The sequence below is a fragment of the Dermochelys coriacea genome, chromosome 3 (assembly GCF_009764565.3).
Source record: "Dermochelys coriacea isolate rDerCor1 chromosome 3, rDerCor1.pri.v4, whole genome shotgun sequence".
Taxonomy (NCBI): Eukaryota; Metazoa; Chordata; order Testudines; family Dermochelyidae; genus Dermochelys; species Dermochelys coriacea.
In genome coordinates, this window is record NC_050070.1 from 126,481,235 (window position 1) to 126,501,243 (window position 20,009).

The following is a 20,009-nucleotide window of genomic DNA, read 5'->3' on the forward strand; positions in this document are numbered from 1 at the left end:
TATTCCCCTCTATTTGGCACTGGTGAGGTCACACCTGGCGTAGTGTGTCCAGTTTTGGTCCCCCACTACAGAAGAGATGTGGACAAATTGGAGATAGTCCAGCAGAGGGCAACAAAAATCATTAGGGGTGCTAGGGAACATGACTTACAAGGAGAAGCTGAGGGAACTGGGGTTATTTAGTCTGCAGAAGAGAAGAGTGAGGGGGGGATTTGATAGCAGCCTTCAACTACCTGAAGGGGGGCTCCAAAGAGGACAGAACTAGGCTGTTCTCAGTGGCGGCAGATGACAGAACAAGAAGCAATGGTCTCAAGTTGCAGCAGGGGGAGGTCTAGGTTAGATATTAGGAAACCCTATTTCACTAGGAGGGTGGTGAAGCACTGGAATGGGTAACCTAAGGAGGTGGTGGAATCTCCTTCCTTAGAGGTTTTTAAGGCCCTGACAAAGCCCTGGCTGGGATGATTGAGTTGGTATTGGTCCTGTTTTGAGCAGGGGACTGGACTAGATGACCTTCTGAGGTCTCTTCCAATACTAATATTCTATGATCCCTAACCATGGTATGTAACCTATCACTTAAATCAGCCTCTGTACCAGATGACTGGCAGATAGCTAATGTAACACCAATTTTTAAAAAAGGCGCCAGAGGTGATCTGGCAATAAAAGGCTGGTAAGCTTGACTTCAGTACCAGGCAAATGGTTGAAACTATAGTAAAGAACAGAATTATCACACACATTGATGAACACGATATGTTGGGGAAGACTCAAGATGACTTTTGTAAAGGAAAATCATGCCTCATGAATGTATTAGAATTCTTGGAATGTGTCAAACATGTGGACAAGGGTGAGCCAGTTGATAGTGGACTTTCAGAAAACATCTGACCAAGTCCCACATCAAAGGCTCTGAAGCAAAGTAAGTAGTCATGGGATAAGAGAGACTGTCTTCTCATAGATCAGTAATTGGTTAAAAGATAGAAAACAAATGGTAGGAATAAATGGTCAGTTTTCACAATATAAAGTGGTAAATTGCAGTGTCCCCCAAGGATCTGCACTGAGACTTGTGCTGTTCAAAATATTCATAAATGATCTGTAAAAGGGGGTAAACACTGAGATACAAAGCTGGCAGATGAAACAAAACTACTCAAGATAGTTAACTTCAAAGCTGACTGTGAAGAGTTACAAAGGGATCTCACAAAACTGGGTGACTGGACAACAAAATGGCAGATGAAATTCAATGTTGATAAATGCAAAGTAATGCACATTGGAAAATAATATCTATACATACTAAATAATGGGGTCTAAATTAGCTATTACTGCTCAATAAAAAGATCTTTGAGTCATCATGGATCATCCGCTCAATGTGCAGTGGCAGTCAAAAAAGCTAACAGAATGTTACAAATCATTAGGAAAGTGATAGACAGTAAGACAGAAAATATCATAATGCCACTGTATAAACTGATGGTACACCAACACCTTAAATACAGCATGCAGTTCTGGCTCCCCCATCTCAAAAAAAGATATATTAGAACTGGAAAAGGTACAGAAAGGCAACAAAAAATGATTAGGGGTATGGAACAGATTCCATATGAGGACAGATTAAAAAGTCTGAGACTGTTCATCTTAGAGAAGAGACAACTCAAGGGGGGAATATGACTGAGGTCTGTAGAATCATGAATGGTGTGGAGAAAGTGAATAAGGAAGCATTATTTACACCTTCATAAAAAACATGGATCACCAAATGAAATTACTAGACAGCAGATTTAAAACAAATATAAGGAAGTACTTCTTCACATCCCACCCAGCCAGCCTGTGGAACACAGTAAATGCCAACTATGATTTTAACAGCCACATTAACATGTTACTTGTGTTTATTATTTCTTTTCCTATTTTCCCAATTAAATGCATAGCTGAATTATAGGGAAGCAATGGACTCCAAATGCAAAAATTCTAATAATGATGTAAAAGAATGCCTATGGGCTGTGGCCAACTCAATTACATCCTAAACATTAGCAACTTCACATATTTCTACAAAACATTAGAAATGTAGTAAAATGTCTTATATTTGAAGTGTAATGATCAGAAGTCATACTAAAACACAGTAAGTGACCTTGAATCAAAAATACAAATATTTATCACATGAATAATGAATAAAATTGGGACTTTACAAGACTTGTATTGTACAAGAGAAAGCCTTAAGCAGCATTGAAAAAAGAGCAAATGCAGATAGAGGAAATCCATAACCAAACAGGGAAAATGGAAGGGAAGCACAAACATCCAAATTGCCAAGGAAAAATATGAATTGGTAACTTTCACTTATCAAAAAAGGAGCCTGTCACAGAAGCAATCATTCAGCTGAAACCGGCTTGTTGCAAATCACACTTACTTTGATACGTCAAGCAGAAAGTCATTCAGTTCAGTCTGTTTGGCAAGACCCCTGCACACCTGAGGGAAACACATTATACATTGTTGCTTATTCCAGGAGAGTACTGGACTCATAATGAAACTGTAGGACAAACATTTTATTGGTCTAATCTGTATAGAAACAAACAAGTGTAAGCAACTACATATAACAACACGTGTAAAATGTACCAAATAGCTAATACAGGTTTGTATGTCAGGCTTCAAGTTTAAATATCTTTTTGCAGAGCTGTGGATATGTTAACATGGATGAGCAATACATTTCTCCATCTCTGCTAAAAAAAATACTGCTTATTGTTCAGTGCTGTAAAATTTGAGCTGCCATTAACTGGCATCTTTGGGTCCTGCTATGACATCAACTTAACTACTGCACTTCTATAACAAATTCTACAGCCTTGTTGGGAATGCTAATAGCGTTTGTTTCCTTTATCCCTTATCCTGTTCCTTCATCCCTTCTCTCAGCTTGCCAAAAGTAGCCCATAAAGGCACCTAATGAGTGAAGTGAAGCAGAATTGCTAGATTCCCCTTTCCCATGCTCTTTCTTTGGGGAAGTCAACAGGATTACAGAGACAGAATACAATTAACAGTGCAGGGAAAGGAAAATATTGCTGGATGAAGTGAGGACTTTGAACCCCATTGCTACTTCACCAGATTTCATATTCATTTCATATTAGTTGACAAAAGAATTTTACTCCTAAAATGTGCATGGAGCTTTGCAGAAAGAATAAAGAAAACGGGCCTTTACCACTCTGCACCTTTTATATCATAAAACACCATTCAAATCTGATAATGCTTTATACATGTGCAAAGTGGATGTAAATAACTACACAAAATGTGAAGAATCAGACCCACAGTTTCTACTTAGATTTATTCTATGGTTCCTTAAAACTGCTATGAAATGATTAACAATTAGGCTAAGGGATGACTTGATCATAATCTCTGGAGAACAAAATTTTGATAATTGGTTCTTGAGTCTAGCAGACAAATTTACAACATGTTCCAATGGATGAAGTTGAAAAAAAAAAAAAATTCAGACTGGAATAAGGCACACATTTTTAACAGCGAGGACAATTAGCCATTGGAACAATTTACTAATGGTGCTGGTGGAATCTCCATCACTGCCAACTTTTAAATCAAGATTAGATATTTTTCCAAATTATGGGCTCAGACTTTTAAAGGAATTTAGGCGTTGCTGCACTTGCAATGCCTAACTGACTTAAGAGCCTACGTCTCATTTTCAAATGGATTTAGGCACTTAATCAAGGGGACAATGTGATTTAATCTCCTAAGTGCCTTAATCCCTTTTGAATACAAGTTTTAGGCTCCTAAACCACGTGTTGCAAAGCTGAGTGCAGCAACGCCTAAATACCTTTAAAATCTGGGCTTTGCTCTAGTTCAAACAGGAATTAATTCAGGGCTATCCTATGGCCTGTATTATGCACGAGATCAGATTAGATGATCATAATGGTCCCTATGAGCCTACAGTCAATGAATTCAGACCCACCTGTACTTGATGTATTGCTACCGAGGCCCATGCAAGATTTGCTGTTGCAACCTGAAACAAAATATAAGAAACCAACTTTGAGGAAGTCCAGTAAATTTCAAACTAGTTCTATAATACTTTGTTTTTTGATCCAGCTGATAAATGTCTTTGAATATCCTAATACTTTACCTGCTGAGATGTTTTAGATCACAGACAGGGAACAATATTTTACAGGGGAGGGAGGACAGACAATGAATTTATGAAAGGTGTAACAGGACTACCAGTGGTTCATTGTTCTAAAAGAGTATTCAGGACACACACAGGAAGTGTTTAATATTTCTCATTTGTTTTGTGCCATTGGGAGGCTCACAGAGCTGTGCTCTCCAGAGACAGCATGAAAGATTCACCCCCAACAAACACAAGACAGAAGCAGCCCTTCCAAGAACTCAAGAGGGGCTTTAAAAACTACATTTCATACATTGTTAAAATGTTTCTGCCACACAATGAAAGATCCTTGTGACAATGAAATATTCTTTATGAGGACCAATCCATTAAACCACCAATATTTCTAAGGGAAAATCTCTGTTTGTGGACAGGCACTGCTTTTTTCATTGCCATTTGTGTTGCAAAAGAATCAGATATGTTCACTAAAACAAGACTACTGTTTAAAATATGCCAGTTTCTGTACAACATTTCAAACAAATGTCATGTAATTTGTACTTAACTAAGTTTAAATAAGATGTGCTACCAGGCATAATCTCCTGTCCTTAAAGCACACAGGTTTTGTTGGAAAGAAACAGAACCGTAAAAAGTCTACTGCTATATACTCTATTACAGCGTTTCTCAAACTGGGGTGTGCAGACCACTAGGGTTCCCCCGAAGGTATCCAGGGGGTTCGCGGGCCCTGCTGATGAACTGCTCTCCGGCCCTCCCAGCGCCTCCTGCACCCAAACTCTCCCAGAGCTCACATCCTGCATCAACTCCTGCACCCCAACCCCCTGCCCCGGCCTAGTGACAGTGAGCAAAGGTGGGGAAGAGCGAGCGATAGGGGGGTGGGGGGGAAATGGAGTGAACAGGTGGCAGGGCCTCAGGGAAGGGGCGGGGCAGGGGTGTGGCCTCAACAGATGGGGAGGGGTAAGGGCTGATTTGGGGGTCCCTGAAAAATTTTACATCAAAATGGAGGTCCTTGGATTCTCAAATTTGAGAACCGCTGTTCTATTAATATACATATTTCCTACAGAAGACACTGTAGCTTTTTTTAACTACATAACTGTGGCATAAGATGTTTTGTGAGATAAAATTAAAAAGATTAAAAGGATACAAGTTACCTTAAAAATTCTCAGATTAGAACGAAAACATTTTATGCAGCATTATTTATTTTTAAACAAAAAGCTATTTAATTATTGGAAATGTAGCAATTAGTTTAAAGTAGGTCCCAAATGTAAACAAATTGTCCAATACATACACAGCTTTGTACAGAACAAAATATGTGTAAGACCTACAAGAAGTGTAGTTTTATTAACTGTTCAAGCTATTCTAGGGAAGGTGAGGTTACTCACCCTTATGTAGTAACTGTAGTTCCATAGCTTTTTTGCTTTGGCACAAAGAGAAGGGGATCTTGCCAACCATTGTTGGTTGATGTAAAACATGCAAGCTATGCTGTCCGTCATGTTTTAACAGATTTGTGTCTGATTCCTGACTGCCCTCAGCTCCAGAAGGTTGATGTGTAAACGACCTTCTTGGGCAGACCATCTGCCCTGAATAGTATATGTCCCTAGATGAGCCTCCCAATCCAACAACAAAATTAAATCTGTCTTTATGGTGATGGTTGTAGCTGGCTGGATAAAGGGCACAGACACTGTGAAGGTTCTTCAGGCTGTTTGGTCAGTATATAAACTGGAAGCAGAAAAGGCATCACCTTGTCAAAGTCTGGGGGCTTATTTGAATCTTTGCAATGTTTGAATGAGTCGAAATGGGTCCATGAGGAGGTAAGCTCTGGCTGCTACTGTGTCTAAGGAGGTGCCTATGAATTCTATCTTTTGTATAGAGGGCTAAATGGACTTTTCTACATTGACCCTGAGACCTCGCCTGAGGAACAAGGACAAAGCTATCTTCATGGTGGAAAGAACCTCACAGAAAGACCAGCCAACTGTTGAGGTATGGAAAAACTATCATCACCCTCCGACACAGACAGGTGGCAACCATTGCCAATACCTTTGAGAATACTCTTGGAGCAGAGAAAAGACCAAATGGAAGTACCCGACATTGGAAGTGGTCTCAACTGACCAGAACCCGAAGGAATCTCTTTGTGAGATGGGTGAATCGTGATATGAAAATATGCATCCCGAAGGTTGAGGATCAAAAACCTAGATCCAACGATGGACTTTTTAGCAGCAAGGTTCCCATCCCAAATTTCTGTGCTTTCACTAAGATGTTATCAAGTCTTAGATCAAGAATAGGTCTCCACTCTCCATTCTTCTATGGGACCAGAGAATACTTGAAGTAAAATCCCTTCTCCTTTTGCAGAGCAGGAACTGGTTCTATGGCTCCGAAGCATAGAAGGAAAGTGATTTCCTGTCTCAAGTATTTGTGAGATGGATTTTTGAAAATGGACAGGGAAAAGGGGTGGGGTTGGAGATTCAGGTCAAATGAATGCAGTAACCTGATCTTATAAGGTCCAAGTTCAAGTGGAGAGTCAGGTGGTCCCAGGGAGACATGTAATTCCAGTGACTGTGTCAAACCTGGCACGAATAAATGCTCATTACTCATTGGGGAGGGGAGACTCTGGATCATCTGAAACTAACAGGTAGCTGGAATACCTGAACTCCTGCAAGACTGTGTGGGTTAACGGTACTGAGAGAGGAGTCTACCCAGAAGAGTCTGTTGCAGTGGAAGTCATCGGTACCAACAATGTACATTGCCTCAAAGAGTGTGTGATCTGAGGTGGCTTCTTAGACTGAAGGAGTCATGGTGCTAGGTACCAGAGGTTGTGCAGGAAGGTCCATCGGTACCATCTTGCTAGAAGCAAGCTATTTCTCTCTGCTGCCCTGCTTGCGTTTTGATGGTACCCAAAATGGTTTAAGTACCAATGCACACTTAGAATCATGGCTCCTAGAGGAACTCAAGAGTCTTAAAACCACTATTGGTTGGTACAGGAGGAGCATGGAGCCTCAGATGGTATCCAGCCCAGAACCTGAGGTTTGGACATGGTCAAATTGTGAGAAAACTAAAATCTTTTTGAAACAGGCTCTTTGTGAGGAAAGGTAAAACTCCTTTTCTGAAAGGCATTCTCAGAATGCGGTGTCAAGGTAGAAAGGGCACTCTGCTCCCTTGGAGACTGATGAACGGGCAGAGGGTCTCTCATAAATCTCTGAGGCAGGGTGAAGAGAGCTCTCTCTGATGAAGAATTGAAGTCTAATCTCCGTTTTCTTAGCCCTGCTCTTAAGTTAAAGTTCGCCTGAGCCAATGGCTCACTGGACTGATGTGGTTAAAGCATGTCAATTTTATAGCCAACGGTACACAAAGGAGTAACGTGGCCAGCATCACATCCAACTACCTTTGGCTGCCCTAACCCAATGGATCAAATACTCATTTTTCCCCTGGGTGTACTGGAGGTGGCTTTTCAGTGTGAGACTAAGCAAGATTAAAACCTCTGACCTTCAGGATTGTAGTCAAGCATCTTAATCACTCAGCCACCATACTTCTAATGGCACTGCACCTCAGCTCTTAAGGGCTGAACAGCAATTGCATTTGTGAGGGATGTGCATGCCCCCAGATAAGGAATGCACCAGGAATGTCTGCTGCTGACTGGGATAGTCTATTGGTAGGTGAGGCAACACATGAATCTTGGTGATCCTGGTATAACGCCTTCACCTGGAGGGAAAGCCTCCCAAAAGGAGGGTGGGGGAACACCCTGAACAGGCACTGCTACCAAACATCTCTGATCAAAGGTGCATGAAACATATGCACACTTGAAGGGGAGCACCGTACTCAAAGAATAAATGCTTTGAAAAAGTTGACCAGTGTAGAAACACTACCTACCCATATTGCAAAATATAGCTTTACCGAAAGTTTTAAATTGAGCTCTGTGTAACTTGGTAATGTCCTTTTAAACTGGAGCAATTTCATTCTGTAACACTAGTTCATGTACTTGTAATAGCCTGAGCTTTCATTGACCCACCCTTCCATTAAGGTGCTGACAACATCTATTATTTTAAAATTCATAATCAATAAACAATTGATAATATGCTTTCAATTATTCCCACAAGATGGAACAAAACAATTAGAAAATGTTGTGTGTATGAAATGAATCTTTACCACTTCCCACTCAGAATACCAATGAGCATCAACCAGCCTTATAAGGCCCACTCTCCAAATACGTAACAAATACGATACAAAAAATATCAAAACAAAATGAGGAAAAAAAGGAGGAAGTCTGGGGTCAGAAGTAGCTGGCACAATCTTGAAGAGGGAAATTTAAAAAGAAAACCAGCTGCAGAATTTTAGGCCTTACCTCCTGGTGACTGAGATGGAAGGCTTCTTTGCCCCAATGCCGATAAAGCTCCAGGATACCAATCAAATCACCAATTGCAGTGACAATCGGTAAACAAAGAACAGATTGGATACGAGTCCCTGATTCCAGTCCAGTACCTTTGGGAAATCGTTCATCCTAAAAAGTGCAAACAATGTTTCATCAAATGAAAATATTATAACATTAATATAAAAAATAAATCAACCTCTCTTTCTCGGCTGGCTGAACCACTTAGCACAAACAGCTACATCCTTCACATTCAAGAATTCAATGAAAAATGTCTCTCCATGGTTATTTTACAAATATATATATAAATGACCTTATCCAAAGTTAGAGTCAGTTATGGTATCAGATGCAAGCTTTGTATTTATTTTTAAAGTACATCTCTTTTAACCTCACGCTCAGCAGAAATAGTACTTTATTGCTGAGGCTAGTCTGTACAATGGCAGAAAGAAAACTAAATACACTGGTAACTGTGCTGTGTCTATACTATTGCGGTAAGTCGACCTAAGTTACTCTACTTCAGCTATGTGAATAATGTGGCTGGAGTTGACGTAGCTTAGATAGACTTACTGCAGTGTCTACACCGTACTGGGTCAACAGGCGAGCACTCTTCACTAGACCCGCTAAATGGACCCCATGTGCATCGATTGCAGCAGCGTTGATCCCACAGTAGTGAGGATGTAGCCTCTGAATTGAATTGCAGCAACTCAAACCACAGGGTTACCAAGCAGGCAATAGCCTCTGCGGGAGTAAGTAATCAAAGTCTGAGGCACTCACTGGTGCCAAAGGCCCCATGGAGACACAAATCTGCACTAACAATTCCCAAACTATCCCAATACTGAGTACAAAAGTGTTTTCTCTCTACATCTATGTAAGACAGAAAGGCTCTTCCCCATATCCTATTGTGCTTTACCACCCATCCTTAGTATACCTGTTCTCAAATTTGGGCAAAAATTACAGGAAAGAATGTAATGACGATGAAATGCTACCATAAAGGGGTCCAATCTACCAAGTTGTGCCATTAATAAGATATGCCCCAGGCTTTACAGATCAAATGCCCCAGGAAAGGGAACTTATCATGAATAGGAAAATTGCTTATATGCTATTTTTTACTGGGGTTGTAACTAATCTCGAGTTGTAACTGTGGGCCCGCACTCTTGAGCACTAACTCTTCAATCCTCTACTCTCAACAGATGATCCCTGCAATGTGTTCCAGGGAAAGGAGAACATCCCTCCTAGCTTGGCCAATCTGCTGTAGTGGAAAAAAATGCCTTCCTCACCCCAAATAAGGTGATCATTTTCCCTTTGAGCATGACAGTGAGGGTCAATCTGAATGTAACCCATGGCCTGAAAGCAATCGCCACGCAAACCAATGGTAAATAGTCCCTCCCTCAGGCAACCCCAAAGGAAGGAGAATGTGAAGAACTTCAGACTGTCAGGAAGCAACATAACAGGAGGATCCTACTTCCACTAGTAGACTCTTTTAGTGCCTGCTTGCATGGAGAGGGATCTGGCAAGTCAGTGTACAAGGGCCTGCTGCTTCCCCTTGTTGAAACACTCCCAAAGCCTCTGGAACCCATTCACCCTGGTCAATAACCTCCTTGTAGAAAAGCAAACAAGAATAAGGGGGGTCTGGGAGGAGAGGAAAACAGGCCAGGTGGAAGCAGCCCTTGCATTTTTCCCACAGACCACTGTAACACTGCTCACTCTCTGCTGAGATGGAGAGCCTGAATTCTAGAAGACCATAGACTAAACAGAAAAGATTTCTTCTGAGCCGACGGTGAATGACTCAGCACATATGGATATGCACAATATTTGCAAATAAAGATCTATTTGATAAGAGAAAAGCTGTTATGCTATACTGATGCTCTGGTGAGAGCGTAAACCAGAAGACATTATTCATACATTTCCCCCCCACAAAAACTCTAGAATTTGATTATGAATATGAAAGATACATATATAAATCATTAAGATATTCACTGAAAACTACTGAGAAAATTTTCAAGTAATGCAGTCAAGTAGTGTCATGTATTAAATCAAAATTTGGTTGACTATGTGCAAGTTAATAGAGTGTCAGTCACTTTAGCATTTGGACTTGGCATACTGCCTGTCCTGAGGGCGAGGAAGGGAATTTTGGCTGATCATGCTTTTTTCTCCCATGGATTTTTATTGCACAGTAGTGTTATTTCCCTTCTCTGGCAGAAAAAATGTTATTTTTAAAAAACTGTATAACATTTGTAAAAGTTAAAGAAATTATACAGGGATGAGTTTTTATTAAACTAATCCAGACATAGAGAATTAATGCTTCTGGTCAGACACTACTAGTAGCAATGTACATTATTTATTGTATGAATAATCTAGTTTACATTTCAACAGTAATACATTTTTTGGGGGAAAAAAAAGATGTATGTATCTTTTTAAAAAGAGAAAGTAATTTACCCCCAGAATATCTTCTACTAACAAAGTTTTTCTATATTTGGCTACATATGCAGATATTGTGGTGCCAAGTGCAATGGGCCCTGCAGGAATGAGCTGTGGTTGTCCTTCCTTAGCTCCTGGAGGTGTGAACACACAGAGGCTCTAATCAGAAGAAGAAAGAAAATGCCATTAGAAAGTTTGACTGTATTTGCACTGTAATTTGTGTTATTATGTACTGTACAATAAATAATAATAAGAATTAAAGGATAAATTAAAGTAGTTTAGGTAGATCCATTTTGAGCTGACAACAATGAAACTAAGGTGGACTGATGGACTCAGCTTCATTCTGTCAACAACTGCATCAAGAGATTATAGCAAATTCAGCCCTGGCTTAAGTGGATACACCTTTTGTAGTCAATATCAGCTGTGCTCACTTACATCAGAGATAGATTCTGCCCTTTTGAATACATTATGTATCGTATTTAGAACTCCAGAGCAATAAGTGACAAGACAACAGAAAACTACTCTTTTGTCAAGGATACATTTACTTCCATCTTTTCATAGAAAAGTTTTAACAAACATGGATACCTCCAAGTTCTTGTTTCTCTTTCCTTTTACTTCCCCACCTCTATCTCCACAGTCAGGTGGCTTTGGCCCTGAACCTGCAATTGTATCCAGGCAGATAGACATTTGAACTCATGTGAAGCACAACTGACGACAGAGGGCCTCTGAGCAAGTATGAAAGTGTCCCCCTGCGTGCATTCTGTTTTGCTGCCTTTGCACCCAAGATCAATCCGAGCTGATTATGTTGCTGAAGACTTAGAAGTACTTATGACAACTTTCACTTTATGAAAGCCTTCCACAAAACAATGACCTTTTTTTTTTTTTTTTTTTTTTTTATAAAGTTGAAGTATAAACCAAGGTAACATTAGTAAAGTAAATAAGGTCAGCACAGGAAAAAGCTGCTGTCTAACTGGATCCAACTGCAGCATCAAGGCCTAAGAGAGACTAAACTAGAGCATCTATTTTTTTCCTCTTATTAAAATCCAACATTAAATTACAAATAATAAATAGATTGAACACAACCACTAGTATACAGAGGCTAACCTGCCAGCCCTCCGGGTGCCCATCTCCCATTGGGAGTCTTGGAGAATTGTGTTCACAAGGATTTTAGGATCAACTACATACTACAAGGAACAATCCCGTGCTGAAAGGGAAATGGAATAGATTATCACCATCTTCCATTTCATGAGTCTATAGAAGTAGTTATGGCTTTCTGTAAGGTATTTATTGCTAGATGAATGGAACAAGTAACCCATCCTGCCATGAATCAAAGTAGCGCCATTACCTTCAATGAGGAACTAGTCCATAGTTTCAGTACGATTTGCCTGTTTGTTACTGCAATGACAGTGCTGTTTGAGTTACTGTTTTTTGCTGGGTTTCAGAGTAGCAGCCGTGTTAGTCTGTATTCACAAAAAGGAAAGGAATACTTGTGGCACCTTAGAGACTAACAAATTTATTTGAGCATAAGCTTTCGTGAGCTACAGCTCACTTCATCGGATGCATTCAGTGGAAAACACAGTGGGGAGATTTATATACATAGAGAACATGAAACAATGGATATTGCCATACACACTATAACCAAGTGATCACTTAAGGTGAGCTATTACCAGCAGGAGAGTGGGGTGGGGGTGAGGGGGAGAACCTTTTGTAGTGGTAATCAAGGTGGGCCATTTCCAGCAGTTAACAAGAATGTCTGAGGAACAGAGGTGGGTGGGGGTGAGGGGGAAATAAACATGGGGAAATAGTTTATTTTGTGTAATGACCCATCTACTCCCAGTCTTTATTCAAACCTAAATTAATTGTATCCAGTTTGCAAATTAATTGCAATTCAGCAGTCTCTCGTTGGAGTCTGTTTTTGAAGTTTTTTTTGTCGAACAATTGCAACTTTTAGGTCTGTAATCAAGTGACCAAAGAGACTGAAGTGTTCTCTGACTGGTTTTTGAATGTTACCACCTTCAGCCCCCAACTAAACCTTTCCAACGCATCATCAAGGATCTACAACCTATCCTGAAGGACGACCCATCACTCTCACAGACCTTGGGAGACAGGCCAGTCCTTGCTTACAGACAGCCCCCCAACCTGAAGCAAATACTCACCAGCAACCACACATCACACACAACAGAACCACTAACCCAGGAACCTATCCTTGCAACAAACCCTGTTGCCAACTCTGTTCACTTATCTATTCAGGGGACACCATCATAGGGCCTAATCACATCAGCCACACTATCAGAGGCTCGTTCATCTGCACATCTACCAATGTGATATATGCCATCATGTGCCAGCAATGCCCCTCTGCCATGTACATTGGTCAAACTGGACAGTCTCTACGTAAAAGAATAAATGGACACAAAATCAGATGTCAAGAATTATAACATTAAAAAACCAGTCGGAAAACACTTCAATCTCTTTGGTCACTCGATTACAGACCTATAAGTTGAATTCTTCAACAAAAAAACTTCAAAAACAGACTCCAACGAGAGACTGCTGAATTGCAATTAATTTGCAAACTGGATACAATTAACTTAAGCTTGAATAAAGACTGGGAGTGGATGGGTCATTACATAAAGTAAAACTATTTCCCCATGTTTATTCCCCACCCCCACCCCGCCCACTGTTCCTCAGACATTCTTGTCAACTGTTGGAAATGGCCCACCTTGATTATCACTGCAGAAGGTTCCCCCCCTCCACCCCCGTTGGTAATAGCTCACCTAAGTGATCACTCTCGTTACCGTGTGTAAGGTAACACCCATTGTTTCATGTTCTCTATGTATATAAATCTCCCCACTGTATTTTCCACTAAATGCATCCGATGAAGTGAGCTGTAGCTCACGAAAGCTTATACTCAAATAAATTTGTTTGTCTCCAAGGTGCCACAAGTACTCCTTTTCTTTTTGTTTTTTGCTGGTTACTGCTTCAGTTCTATTTGGCTTTCTTCACTAGCCAGCTGACACTGTACTAGCTGTAAGATTTGAAGGATCACTCAGTCACTCAAAAGCATCTGACAGGCTGCCAACGGTGGCTGAAATACTGTGAGAATCACGCATATCAACAAGAAAATTAGCTAAAATGTTGATTAATGGGTTAAATAATTATTTAAGTTGTATTTCTAGAAAGCAGAACTGTTCTATTTAATTTACTCTTTGCTTGTTAGTAAAAATAAATCCACATATATACTGTTCCCTACTGTCAGAATGTTCTATTCTCTTCTCTGCTCCTAACCACTTTCCCTTTAAAATAATTTCATTTTACTTCTCAAATAATCAGACATCCAAAGTTGAATGGCAAAACAATAAAGCAACATGTCAGTGATTGTCAGTATAACAGTCACATAAGATGATTAAATGCACAGGAAGCAGAATGATATTTCAAACCTTAATGGAAATCCTGGCTCTATTGAAATTAATAGCAAAACATCCATTGACTTCAAGGGGCCATGAATTCCTGCCCTTATCTTTATCTACTTCAGGTAATTATATAGCCCCAGGTACCATAGTACCTGAGTGCCTCACAATTTTTATCTTCACAACCACCCCCAGTAAGGTAGGGCAGTACTATCATACTCATTCTACAACTGGGGAACAGAGACACAGAGCGGCTCGATGACTTGCCCAGTCACTCAAAAAGACTGTGGCAGAGCACACAATCAAATTCTGGCTTCCCAAGTCTGAAGCCTACTGCTCTACCCACTGCATCTTCCTTTTTTTAAACATTCTTTACATTAATAAAACCCAAAGCACTTTTTGAAGAGACTCTTTTTAAATACGCAAGGGGTGGCTTATTACTAGTTTGGTGCTGAAATCTTTAGTCCAAATGGTTTGATTTGTTTCAGTAGCAAAATTAAATAAAACTGAACCAATAATAATAAGCAGAATTTCCATATAGTAAGTAACAATAATGATAAATAGTATTATGACTTTTGGTACGAAATAGACAGGAGATACACTAAAGATGAAAGATCTTTATTCACGCAAATGTCCCTACTAATAAAAATTATGGAAACAGAAATCAGAGAATATATAATATTTAGGGAACAATTTCTCCAAACCAAATGTACTGCAAGCTTTTCATTAGGCATCAGAAAGTCTTAACTGTCCAGACACATATGCAGTCATATGATTCCACTGATTAATTTTACCATCAGATGCTGCGTTCATTAAGTCTATGATAGGGATTAAATTCCCCAAGCTTCAAATACTATCACAGACATTATTTTTAAGGATAATTAATATTAATGAATTTTGTCTATATCCTAGGTATATCAAACCTAAAGCTTCCTTTGCCAACAGTGGAAAGCAATACTGCATTTACTCTTCTGCTATGAGAGAATCAAACTGTTCAGAACAGAGTACCACCTTGAAAACCAGAACAAAAACACCATCTTCTTTCTGAGGCCCTTTTATTTTCCTAAAATGGTTTCAGTTTGGGTATAAGGTTGAATTAGGGGATTGGCAGTAATTTTGTTATTTGAATATTACAGTGCCCTAAATATGAATGACCCTTTGTAGACAAAGCAGCAGTAAATCCCAGTAGATTTTATAATTTCAGGGCCTGATCCTGGGAACACTACCAGACACAGGGTTTACCACCATGAGTAATCCCATCCAACTGATTCCTCATTTGGTAGCTTCTTGTGTTATATCTGATTGTTGTTTGTTTTACAGCACCCAAACAGTGCTAAGTGTGTTATTAAAACACCAAAAAGACAAGTCCCTATCCTGAAGAGTTCACAATCTAAGTAGATACAACATGGGTACAAAACACAAAGACAAGGATTAGCAAGGGGCCAGGAGGACAACAGGTACAAATACAGAATCATGAGCTGACTTTGGTGGTCTTAATGCATCTTGTGGATTTTTTCATGTATTAAATGTTTTGTTACGTGAGGGTTTTGACTATTCAAAGGGGGACAAAGAAATGGTTGGGAAGGTGAGAAGAATGGTCAAGCCAGAGGAGCAGAAGGGCGTGCAGAACTCAAGCAGAGGAGGAGGAAAGAATGAAAACTGAGAAGGGGATTGGATCAGAGGATATAGAAACTTTCACCTGTCTCTGGGTGGGCGTGATAAAAGTAAATGCCATCTGCTTGCAGTGGCCTACACTGAATTAGATGGTAGTCCTGTGTCCAGATCACATAAATACCAGTAGAACAATTGTTGAGTGTGTTAGAAAAGAGGTTAAGGGCTTGTCACTGCAGAGACTTTGTACAGGGCAAGCCAGGCTATGAATCTACAGTGCACTAGCCTGCCATGCACTAAAAGTTCCATAGTGCGCTTTGACCTACTGTTTCTAACTTTTAGCTCTCATGACAGTTACAGTATCAGAGTGACATCAAAAGTTACTGAAATCCTGCATCCTGTTACAAATAGTGGTATGTCCAATTACACGATGGAACTTTTAATTCATGGTAGCAGGGTCCTCCTGGCCACATAGTACATGGCAGCCTCGTAGGCTGTAGATACACATCCCGACTTGCCGTTCACTAGATCTCTGAATAGATATGCCCTTAGTACAGAATGGGCCTGGATGCTGTGCTCCCTCTAGATCAGGACTGAGGTACCTTGATGGAGGTAGTGAGGTGAAACTGTATCTCTTTTGTAGATACAGATCTTCAGTAACTTGTGATATCAGTCTGATATTGTCACACTGATGGGAACCAAATTATCTTAAAAATTAAAAAATAAATAAATAAATAAATAAATAAATAGATAGATAGTCCTTTAGCTCTGTTAGATTCCACCATGGTGTATTCCATACTACTTACGTGATCTGAAGAAACAACACTTCTTTGGACAGGAAAGTGCTAGTGACCATGCACAAGACAACCATTTTCTTCTGCTGCACCTAGTAGAGGCAGGTGCAATACTGAGGTTTGGTGCTCATTCACTTAAGTCTAATCTGAGACATTATGCTCTGAATCCATATAAATTCACAACTTCTTTTTAAGTTTGGCCTTTTGAAGGGACAAGGGAACGGTTCAAGTCAGATTCTTTGCTAGACAAGCGTAGTTTCTTATATGTAGTGAGAAATAAAATTTAAGAATCCAGCAGAAATCTCCCTTTCAATATAATGGATAAACCCATAAAAGTCTGCAAAAGATGGCCAGAATAGAAAAGCATTTGTATTCTGCTTTCAATTACATTCTTATAATCTGATGGAATGCATACACATTATTATATTCAACTGGGAATTTTACGTTTACATGGCTACTTGCCTTTCATGAGACTTAAAACTTAATCCGAGTTTGATGTTATTAAGCTTATTTCAATAAAAGCAAGAAGAATATATTATGCAACAGACACAAAGTAGGGGTCTTGGGATCTGAATAGAAATGAATCATCTTAATAAAACTCAAGAAACCACCACACACAGAAAATACAGTTCACCCCCCCCCCCCGGCGCGGATTTGTTTTTAAAAAATCAAATAAGCTAATAAACCTATATGCACATTTCTTTCTTTCTTTCTTTCTAAATTTTGTTTTTGTTAATTTGTACACTTCTAGGGGAAAGAAGGGCTGAAGATTTAGAAAAACATAAGACTATGATTATTGGTATGTGTATTAATAGTATTATTTGTTTAGCACTGAGAGTGTGCTTGACATTGTACAGTATCCAAAACTGCAGATGTTCCATGAAACACACACAGATGGGAGTCAGAATGATGTAATATGACATGTGGAAATATGAATGAAAATTACATTAAATTAACAGGACACTGACAAGCTGACCTCTTGCAGACTTAAAAGCTAACAGTTCATTTCAAAACTATCTCCTGAACCCCACCCTTAAAAACGTATCTGGTCCCCCAGGATGACAGCTGAACATATGTGAAACTCAATTCAGCAAAGCAATGGTATCACTATTTTTTAAAGTTATTAGTTAGATGCATTAAACAGGCTCTTCCACATAAGTCCAGGGGCATGTCCAACTCCAAATATAAAAACCATACACACAAATCTGTCTCTTCTCAGAGGCAACCCCACCCTTCTTTCCTCTCTGCAAAAACCCAACAAAGCAAAGCAAAACAAATAAAAATCTCATAACAAAGGTTGCGTCATCCTATTCATGGGCCTTCCACTGTGTCCTCAAGGCCAGTAAACTGAGATATCTCTATTTATGGGTAAACATCAAAAGGATGAGAGAATAAGTTTGATTTTGAAACGCTGGAAGCTTGCTTGAAATTCTGTAGAATTCTGTAGAAGCTAGCAGTGTCCTAGAGAGCAAGAGCTCCTTCCATCCCACTCAACTGGCCTCTGCTCTTCCCTATCTTGATCTGTTATTCCCTCCTCCAGAGGCAGAAACAAAATCTCTTCACTCAGGCAGGACAGTGGCAAAGACTGACAGACCGTGATCCCCCCTTCTTTCAGCAAGGTCTGTTTGGTGACAGACTTCTTCCTCCATTAACTGTGGCTAGTTAGTGGGACCCAAGACTCTCACTGTTGACCCTACTGCAGAGGCCCCCAGAGTGTACTGGAAACTCCCTTCCTCTCTTCTCTGTCAGAACTAAAAAGTTAGGAGATTTGCAACCAAAAAGGCAAAGTATTTTTCTACAAAGTTCCCTCTAGTGTCAGTTTTTTAGACTTACGTTAGTGTTTACTGTCCATTAACAAAAACAAAAAAATCTCATGAATCTTGGTTGAAAGGTGTTATTGTGCATAAATAGTGATTACTTTTCAAACTCAAATAGCTCAGTCATTATCATTTATGAATTCTGAAGTATTTCAATGTACTAGGATTCGTATTAAGCATTAAAGGCCTGTATAATTTTAGTTGATAAAGAAATACATTTTTAGTTACAGGACTATAAAAAAGAATCTACAGCCACACTACCCCCTACCTTTGCTGCTGCTGTTATTGTTTGGTTTGGTTGGTTGCAATTTTTGCTGTGTGGTGATGGTTTATTTTGTTTTGCTGACTATATATTAACATTGACCAAACCAATTTAAACCAAGTTTATCACTGTAATAATTTTTTAAAACAGTATGCTAAATTTTGGCCTCAAATCTCCACTGGTCAAATTCTGAGTCTCACAAAATAAGAGTTGCTAAAAAGAAACCCTAACAACTTTCACTGGAGGTTAAAAAAAAATAAAACTGCTACTCAACTTCTTATGTACTCTACATATACACAACCTCTACTATAATATCATCACCATGACACTAATATATTAACAAAATTTATGGTTTACCATAATGAGGAGTGATGCATGTTATAATGAATTTTGGAAGAATTTCATCAACTAGACAATATTCTCAGGTTACTTTAGCAAAGCTGAATATTTGTTGGATATTTTAAATGTGATTTTAGTGTTTGATCGAAGTGCTAGATTGGGAACCCCTGAGACCAAAGCCCTCTGTGTATCCACAGAAATGATACAGCATGAGCAGCAGTAGTCTAAGTTTCCCCACACTGTGCTACCAATGTTCCTCAACCATCTTCTGGAAGATCCACTTCTAAGGCTAAGGGGGAATTTCATTCCCCGGGCTCAGTCAGTTATTGGCCTTTCAGATAAGACTGATAAAGGAGCCAATTCATGCCAGCTCTTATTGTTGTTGCTGTGCTGTAGCCATTGGGAAACTGGTAAATCACCAAATACATTTTACATAAGCAGTCATCAGATGATAAAAAGTTTCCTTGGGCTGCATTTGAACTGGAGACCTATTTCATTAACATCTAGTGAGCCATTCAGTTGCTCTTTTTCTTTTTTAAAAAATACTCCTGCTCAGTTAAGCAATAACAATAACAAACAGATTTTTAGAACACTTCGGATTTTTATTTCACAAAGACAGAAGCCAGATTTTGCAGTTAGATTGAGTTTAGGGTTAAAGTAAGTACACACGTTATAAAGCATTCCACCATTAACAATTTGTTTTGTTTTTTTTTATTACAGGGGATGTGATCTTGCCCCTACTTCATTCACAGAGAGTTTTGCAGCTCATTTCACTGGAAGAAAGAATGGGCCCACAAAATGCTGAATGGAAAATTATTTAACATCCAATTGACATTAAATGGACGCATCAGTGCTAAATTATTGTTGTATACTTTGGTGCCTAGAAAATATATTTCTAGAGAATTCTATATTAAGCAAGTTGATATTAAGTG

The 20,009-nt window shown here is 39.4% G+C and overlaps 1 protein-coding gene across 3 annotated transcripts in view; it reads right to left on the reverse strand.

The window, feature by feature from the left end:
* The window catches only part of PDE10A (phosphodiesterase 10A), a 603,707-nt gene that overhangs the window by 57,556 nt on the left and 526,142 nt on the right, over window positions 1-20,009 (reverse strand). For all 3 annotated transcript variants that reach the window (XM_043511279.1, XM_038397222.2, XM_043511278.1), the window contains exons 6-9: window positions 10,869-11,009; window positions 8,409-8,564; window positions 3,917-3,967; window positions 2,378-2,436 (exon numbers count right to left, since the gene is read on the reverse strand). In XM_043511279.1, the coding sequence (XP_043367214.1) occupies window positions 2,378-2,436; window positions 3,917-3,967; window positions 8,409-8,564; window positions 10,869-11,009 (407 nt within the window). The remainder of the gene's footprint in view (window positions 1-2,377; window positions 2,437-3,916; window positions 3,968-8,408; window positions 8,565-10,868; window positions 11,010-20,009) is intronic.